The sequence below is a fragment of the Guillardia theta genome, assembly GCF_000315625.1.
Source record: "Guillardia theta CCMP2712 unplaced genomic scaffold GUITHscaffold_424, whole genome shotgun sequence".
Classification (NCBI taxonomy): Eukaryota; class Cryptophyceae; order Pyrenomonadales; family Geminigeraceae; genus Guillardia; species Guillardia theta.
The window spans coordinates 241-8797 of NW_005434261.1; the positions used below are offsets into that span (position 1 = coordinate 241).

Below are 8557 nucleotides of genomic sequence, written 5' to 3' on the forward strand. Positions count from 1 at the left end.
TTCCTACCTGCGCGTGAGAGACACAGCTGGGAAGGAGCTGGGGTCGTTTGGGAGTTGTACACCAGCTTGCAGTGACCAGCGCGTTCCCCTGGGTGGAGACAGGCGGCTGAAACTTCTTCCTCCTCGAGGGAGGGGAGGAGGGAGGAGGCGAGGAAGGAAGAGGAGAGGAGGAGGGAGGAGGATGGGGGAGGGAGGAAGCGACTCTCTCGAGGAAGAAGGTAAGTTTCTGGTCCACCAGCTGCTCGACTCGCTCCAGCAGGAGGTCGAAGGACGAGGCGGGGACAGGAGGAGGAGCGCTGCTGCTGCTGCTCGCCGCCTCCTTCCACAGCTGAAAGAACTTCTTCTGGAGGGGGAGGAGGGAGGAGACGATGGAGCGAGGCTTCCGGAGAGACTCGAGCTGCGCTCTCTCCTCCTGCGAGAGAGGAGGCTCCAGCAGCATCTTCAGGGACAGCAGGAGGTCGTAGCTCCGACTGTCCTCGCAGCTCTCCATGCTCTGAACCAGCATCCTCCTCATGAAGTTGTGCATGCCCAGACGCACCATCCGCTCGAACCCCTCGAACGTCATCTCCTCCCTCCCGTTGAGCAGCAGCCCGTTCTCCGTCAGGTGCTCCCAGTCCTCGACCGAGAGGAGAATGGGAGGATGCAGCTCTAGCTTCTTCAGCCCCTCCCGCACCTCCTCGAACTTCAGCGCCCCGTGCTCGTCGACGTCGAGGCGCTCGAAGAGGAGAGAGAGGCGCGAGGAGAGGTCCCTGCTGGACTGAAACCCCACCAGCGCCCTCAGCAGAGGGTCGAGGGGGCCCCGCAGACTCTCCTGGTCTGCTCCTGTGATCTCTGCCTTCTCCTCCTCGCGGATCTGCCGGAGCGCTTCCTTGGTGGTGATGAACCTGAAGAAGACCATGACATCCTGCATGGAGGAGGAGGAGGAGGAAGGAGGGGCAGCAGCAGCAGCAGCAGCAGCAGTAGCAGCAGCCGATGGTGGAGCAGGAGAAAGAGAGAGGAAGGAGATTAGGAAGAGGGTGAGGAGGAGGGAGAGAAGGAGATGAGGAGGACAAGGAGCTGGCGCTGGAGGGAAAGGGAGAAGGTGAATGGGGAGGTGAAGAAGGTGGGGAATGAAAGATGGCTGGAGGAGAAGAAAAACAAAGGAGGAGGAGGCGGCCAGGTAGGAGGAGCAGGAGAAGTGAAATCAGGAGGCGGAAGAAAATCAGAGGCAGCGGCAGGGAGGAGGATAGGAGAGAAAACTTACTCGTCAAGGAGGACTGCAACAACTGATTCGACAAGTCAACAAAAATAAATGAAGATAGAGCAGCAGCAGCAGCAGCAGCAGCAGCAGCAGCAGCAGCAGCAGCAGCAGCAGCAGCAGCAGCAGCAGCAGCAGCAGCAGCAGCAGCAGCAGCAGCAGCAGCAGCAGCAGCAGCAGCAGGAGAACAAGGAGCAGGAGCAGGAGCAGGAGAACAAGGAGCAGGAGCAGGAGCAGGGGCAGCAGTAGGAAGTCCAAGATGGAACAGGGGGAGCCGGGGAGAAGATTTGGGTGGCAGCACTCGAGTGGTTCAGTAGGAGCAGCAGAGCGAGTGCGAGTAGAGTTTGAAAGGAAGGGAGGAGATCGTGGAGAGGAGAAGCTTTCTGACCGATGTTGAGGAAGACGATGTTGACCAGGAGCATGTAAGAGACGAAGAAGATGGCGCACTGCAAACAAACACTTGTCACTCTCAAAACTTGCAGATCCAACAGTCTTCTCCGAGTTGTATGACAGAGAGTTCTCAAGTTGCCAGGATCGACCTCCGGTTGTCAAACTCACCAGTCCTGAGTTTGAGTTTCCAGCATGCGAGAGGTCATCCATGACTTGTCGCACTACAAGTGAAGCCCACGCGTCTCCTGTTGCGAGCTGAAACATCTGCAGCAATCAATCATCTCTCTGCTGCTCTCGTCTCGTCTCGTCTCGTCTCGTCTCGTCTCGTCTCATCTTCCCCTCTTCTCCTCCTCTCCTCCCCTCTGCTCCCCTCCGCCGCTCCTCCTCTCCTCTCCTCTCCTCTCCTCTCCGCTCCGCTCTCCTCTCCTCTCTGCTCCTTCCTTCCCCCCAACAAGTAGGAAGCAACTTACAGTGAACAGGCTCAATGAAAACTTGCCAAAGAAAGTATGATTGTACTTGGCAAAGAATTGAGTAGCAGCGATTGCATATCTTGCATAAGTCGAGGGAGTAAGAATGGAGGACAAGTGGGTTGAGAAGCACTTACATGCAGATGACGATGGCGAGGAGAAAGAAAGTGTTGAGAACAGGCTTGAACGAGTGATACAGAGCAATCACTATCCTTGAGAGCGACCCCATCCATCTGATCACTTCCATTCAATCTTACATCTTCCTGCTGCTGCTGCTCCTCCTCCTCCTCCTCCTGCTTCATCCTCCTCCTCCTCCTCCTGCTTCATCCTCCTCCTCCTCCTCCTGCTTCATCCTCCTCCTCCTCCTCCTGCTTCATCATCATCCTCCTCCTCCTGCTCCTGCTCCTCTTCTCTAGTCTTTACTTCCTCAATCCCTTCCCTTATCCCTTCTACCTCGTTCTCTTCTTCTCCCCCTTTCTTTCCACTCCCTTGTTTGACTCTCTCCTCCTCCTCCTCCTCCTCCTCCTCCTCCTCCTCCTCTCCTCCTCCTCTCCCGTCTTTCCTTCCTCAATCCATCCTCCTCCCTTCTACCTCCTGTTTGTCTTCTCCTTCTCTTCTTCTCCTTCCTTTCTTCCCCCCTTCCTTCCAACCCCCCCTCCTTCCCCTCGCCTCTCCCGTCTTTCCTTCCTCCCTCCTCCCTCCCCTTTCCTTCTACCTCCTCCCCTTCTTCTTTCCCCCCCTTTCCTTCCTCCTCCCTTGCTTCACTCTTTCCTCTCTCCTCCCCCCTCCTCTCTTCTTCTACCTCACACTCTCTATCAGCACCTGAAGATTTTGGCGATGCGGAAGATGCGGAGGATGCGGAAGAGAGCGACGGAGGGCAGGTTGTTGATGAACTCCGAGGTAACTGAGATCACCACCACCAGCAGGTCCAGCATGTTCCAGGGGTTTGCAAAGAACCAGCGAGACCAGTTGGCGTACTGGCAGAACAAAAATGTCAAAGACCGCGAGCGAGCGCGGCCGGGCTGACCATGTTGGTCAAGAGGTCGACGGTGAAGAAGACGGTGAAGGAAGTTTCCAAGGCGTTGATCGCTTCTCTCAGCTCAGTATTGTCTTCAGGCGCAAACTCTGCGTCCAGCAGGCTTGTGATGAACGCGGCTGATATGGTAGCGGCCATCACCAACTTGACGAGATTTGATTCATATGGGGCCCTCAGTTTGACCTGATACTTCTTGAACACGGTCTGGTTCTGCCTCCTCCTGAACTCTTTCCTTGCCCTGTTGACTTGAGCCTCAATGCAGGAGACCCACTGGTAGAAGGAGTCTGAAGTCTCAGCTCGGAGAACGCAGGCTCGTCCTAGGTTGTACCCGTTCCTTATGGGGTTAATGACAAACGTCAAGTCCTCCTCGTCCACGTCAAACGAGTAGGAGTCTGTTGACGGTACTCGCCGAAACGACTTCTTGAGTGATCCCCTTTGCGACATGCGACTGATAAGACATGTCAAACACAATCAGCATCTCCTCTCTCCCCCCCCCCCCCTCTCTCTCTCCCCCTCTCTCCTCCTCGCTCTCCCTCACCTTCCGCGTCTAGTCGTGTCTTGGAAGGTGATACTCGAGACCTCATGCAGTGGAATCATATCCAGCAGGTGCTCAGACCCTGGCTTGCCGAAGGAGATGGCATATGAGGTCAGCCTGACTTCCCTAACGTTCCACCTGTGCTGCGAGTCCCTGCTCCTCCTGTTAGTCCCTCCACCTGTCAAGCTGCCTCCTCTCTCACCCGATCTGTCGCTTCAGCTCCCCGTACATGATGCAGTCATCTGCCTTGGGCAGCGCCACCTGCACTCGCTGCGCGTCCAACGAGGCCCTGGATGGACGATCGGCATCGCCATCGTTGCGAGCTCGAGCATCGCGCTTGTTCCTTCTGAGGGCGCCAAGCATGTTGGCGGCTCAAAATTTCATCCCTGGAAGGCGGATGACGGCATGTGAACAAGCCTCCCGCACGAGCGAGCGAAGAAGAGGAGAAGAGAGGAAGAGGAAGAGGGAGAGGAAGAGGAAGAGGAAGAGGAAGAGGAAGAGGAAGAGGAAGAGGAAGATGAGAGGAGAGGAGAGAAGTGAAGAAATGTATTTACCAGGATAGAGACAGCAGAAAGATAAAATGTTGTAAAATCAGAAAAGGAGGTCGAACAATCCAAAGGAGGGGGGAAGACGATGCGGAGGACGAGGGATCGAAAGAACGTTTGAGGGATGGAGGGAGGAAGATGAGAATGGGAGAGAGCAAGAGGATGCAGGGAAAGGGGGAGGAGGGAGGAGGGAGGAGGGAGGAGGGAGGAGGGAGGAGGGAGGAGGGAGGAGGGAGGAGGGAGGAGGGAGGAGGGTAGGGGAGTGAAATTGGATTCCCTAGAAAATGGCGAAGGAAGAGACCACATTATTGGCAAGTTGCCTTAATTGTCATCTAAATTTTCAAATTTTGGAACGATATTTCATATTCTATCCACAAGATTTTGCCATTTCAGTGAACCCTTTGGGTCCAGGGAGGATGCACCTCCACCCCTCCCCTCACCACTACCCCCTTTCACCCATATCTGAACCCCTACTTTACTAGCCTACCACCACCCCTACCCCCCCACCATTCTGCGCATGCGGAATTTCCAACACCCTCTTGATTTTCAAGAATGACCCCAGGTATTAACTACCCCCTCCTTTGACTACATATACCCCACCTTTTTCCTGAAGATTATTATCTTACTAGCTGTGTGCCTGGGCTTTTCTAGTTAATTAACTTTGACGTAGGAAAAGGGTCATATGAAGCGTCATAGCATCCCTACCCTAGCCTGAATAGCAAAGTTAATTCCGTTAAAAATCCCCCTCAATACCGTACATGAAGCCTCCGAGTTCAAGTTCGAAACCGTCTTCCGGGGGGCCCGGGCAGCCGGGCCCGGGCGGCGTACTCCGTACGGTCAGCGAGTCAAGGAGTGGCTGGCCGCCGGTGGTACATGAGTCGCTGGGGCTCAGCTGGAGGCCCTCGGGTGATGGGGTGTGCCCTGAGAGACGGTGAGACAGTACGGTCCGATCACCAGGCTACTCGGCCGGGAGCAGACAGCGGGGGACTCGGAGGCCCGGGTGTTCTACGGTTAACTTCGCCGGGCCCTCACGAGCAGGCATGCATGGTCCAGAGGAGGACGACCGATACTCACCTACAAGTCACGGCACGGCACCTTCGAGGGCTGTAGCGGGGGCGTGTAAGAGGGTATCTGTGTATCATGGTATGCCGTGAAGCTCCTCAAAGTATCGCTCACTCGCTGACCGACCTCTTGTACCCCATGCCTCCTCCCTCTTGTCCGACGTCCTTCACATACACGAGTCTCAGCAGTCAGACTCAGAGCCTGTCATGCTCGACTGGCAGCCCCCAGTCTTCTCCCTCCCCAGATGACAAGCGCTCTGTAGCACAAGCCTCTACTGCCATACTGTCAGAGCTCATAGGAACCGAGCCCGAGTCAGACAAAGGCCTATCAGGATGAAAGGACAGTTGGCTGTCTCGTACTCGTGTTCGAAGCTGACTTCTCCTGGATGACCCAGGATACTCTACTCCAGTGTGAAGCTGCTGAAAGGACCCCTGTGGAGGCCTTTGTTGCAGCAACCGTGTACCCGTGGGGGACTTACAAGGTAAACAGAAGGGGTGCGTCTTGTGCAGTACGACCCGTTGGAAACAGCTTGCTGCCATGCAAGGACGGGGTTCTCTTCCCTGCGAGAGAGCATGGTATCCTCTCGAAGGTCAGAAGGGATGCTTGTCAACTTCCAAGAACAGGACACCCCTCCTTTCTGTAGCCAAGAGACGGCACCCCTGGCTCATTCCTCGAAGCTATAAAAGGATGAAACTCGTCAGAGCTAGGTGGTCCTCTTCCCCTTTCGTGTGTGTGCCACGATTGTTGAGACGTCTTTGTGTGTATCGTCTTGTCTTGTTTTGTGTGTGTGTGTGAAAGAAATAAAAGAGAGTTAGATCTCCTTCTGTTTCACCGCTTTCCCTCTTAGTAGAGAAATCCAACGTGAGTTCTTATTGAACTGCGCTTGAAGGTCCACTCGAGAATCTTCGAGGTGTGACATAAAATTGGTAGCAAGGTTGTGATCGGTGACAGAGATCGAGTCTTCTCTCTTCCCCTCCCTTTCTCCACTGTTCTTCTGCTTCTTCCTACGCTTACGTCGCGTAGATGTCCGGATACAATACTCGACTCGCAGCTCGCATGCTGGACGAGAATGCTACGGATACTTTGGAACATGACTGGCAATCTGCTGCCGGCATTGACGACGATCTTCGTCCCGAATCGACCGAGGATCGGTCGCTCCAAAACATGTCTGCCGCGCTGCTGGAGGTTCAGCAGCGGTTGAACGCTCTCGAAGCTCCTGCTTCTTCTGAGGCGGTCCCGCCCGCCGCTCTCAAGCCTGGACCGCCCCCCATCTCCTCGCGTGACGGTCCTCAGCTGGTCTCTCTGGCTGATCAGCAATTGCTTGCTAAGTTGCGCAATCTCCCCAAGTTGGATACTGCCCGCCAAACTAGCGCCAACAATGTCTTGACATGGGTTCAAACCATTCAGTACTCCTTTGCTGTGTATGGTATCCCCCGAGCCAACTGGGTTGTCCATACCCTCGATTTACTGGATGCTCCAGTGCGCCAACACTTCGTGGCCAAGTACCCGCCAGAGACCTTTCGCCGCATGGAGTGGGATACATTTTCAGAGGAAATTCGTGAAAAATTCCTGCCTCCTCACCTGCTGTCGACTCTCATTCACCAACTCGACAATTTGAATCAAGACCGTCAGGAATCTCTTGCTTCGTATGCTGCCCGAACCCTGACCTTAATCGAGCAACTTCAGCTCCTTCCGGATGGTAAATTATTTGCGACGTCCTCACTGGTCTGCAAACGGTTCATTAATGGTGTCCGATCGCATATGACTGCTCTACTCTTGAATCAGTGGGTGACTCTACAGCGTTCGGATGATGTTGACTTCCGTCAGCTCAGGGAGTACGCGCTCAAGATCGACAATCAGACCAGAACCAAAGACCATTCGACGGGAGCAGATCCCCACCGGCAGCTCTACTCCGTGCAGGTGGGCAATCGCTCCTCTAATTCTAATGATCGCAAGAGTCGTCCTTCTGGCAAGGCTTCGGCCTTCAAAGAGCGCCGTGCTGCTCGGCAGGACGCCAGGAGTGCGGGAGACTCCTCGTCCCCAAACACATCGACCAATGCCATCCGTTGTTACAACTGTGGCAAACTCGGACATCGATCTTCCGAGTGTCGTCGTACCCGCCGCAGTCAGAGTCCTGAACGTGAGCAGTCGTCCGACTCCTCCTCTCCGCCTCTGCTTGGCGCTGTTCAGACTTCCGACGACCGCAAGGCTGCTCCGTCCGTTGCAGCTAACAAGATTGCTGCTCGCTCGAAGACGCCTAAGCGCCGTCCTCAGGTGCATTTTGCTGAAGAACTGGAAGATGAAGTGCCTCTGGACGGTGACGCTCTCGAGGTACACTTGCATCCGATTGCACTCCACTCCCTTGGCTCTCAGGAGCACGGGGCGTCTTCAGGATCGCTTCTCTATCTGCCCATTGTACCACTCACCTCTCCGGTGCCAGCTGCTACTTCCGAGATCCTGGCTTTGCTTGACTCGGGTGCTGAGATCAGTGTGATCTCGCGTCAGGTTGCGCGACAGCTCCAATTGACCACACAGCGAATTCCCGCCACGCTTACCGCTCAGTTCGCTCATGGCGACGCCCAGGTCGTGCTTCGTGAAACCTGCCTCCTGCCGTTTCGCATTGCAGGCACCAATGTTGAAACGCAAGAAACGTTCTTCATTTTGGACTCTCCAGCATCACTGCCGGCGATTTTGTCCCAACCGTTCATTGCCAAGATGAAAATGAATATCGACTTTCATTCCAAGCTCGTTACTATTCCAGCGCAGGATGGTACTGCGGGGCGTCAACGCCTTCCGCTCGCATTTCACATCCCTGGTCCTGGCTCCGCGGCTATGCGGCAAGCCCAGTGTTTGATTTTTCCCTGGCATGCGGACTGGAACACGCTTCAGCCTCCTCCACCTGAGGATATGATGCCCTGGGTCATGGCGACCGTGTCCTCGCCTGTTTCTACCAGTTCATTGCTCTCTCAGGTCGCCTCGTCGGCCTCGCCGCTCGCAGCTCCGGCCTTGCAGGAGCTACTCGAGGATTTTTCCGATGTTCTGGTGGACGAACTACCAATCCAGCCACCTGTCTCGCGGGGGCAGTATGACGTTGTCCTTCGGGTTCCTGATGACGTTCGTCCAATTCGTCGTCGCCCCTACCGACTTCCGGCGACGCTCCAGGAGGAGCTCGCTAAAACGATCGACTTCTTGTTGGCACGCGGCATCATCGAGCGGAACAATGATGTCATGTGGCAGAGTCCCGTCATCTTTCTTCGCAAAGGTCTTTCCTCTGAAGGAGTCCCT

At 55.3% G+C, this 8557-nt stretch overlaps 2 protein-coding genes across 2 annotated transcripts; both read right to left on the reverse strand.

Moving 5' to 3' along the window:
- Nucleotides 1–235: 235 nt before the first annotated feature.
- On the reverse strand, nt 236–898 carry GUITHDRAFT_122735 (hypothetical protein; the record flags this gene model as incomplete). Its single annotated transcript, XM_005817982.1, has 1 exon — nt 236–898. A coding segment is annotated over one exon (663 nt), but the record flags the coding sequence as incomplete, so codon positions are not given.
- A 2011-nt stretch (nt 899–2909) lies between these two features.
- GUITHDRAFT_122736 (hypothetical protein) lies at nt 2910–4028 on the reverse strand (the record flags this gene model as incomplete). The annotated part of the gene is made up of 4 exons (XM_005817983.1): nt 2910–3071; nt 3122–3578; nt 3669–3818; nt 3868–4028. 4 exons carry the CDS (start codon nt 4026–4028, stop codon nt 2910–2912), a joined length of 930 nt encoding a protein of 309 aa, XP_005818040.1.
- Between the last annotated feature and the right edge of the window lie 4529 nt (nt 4029–8557).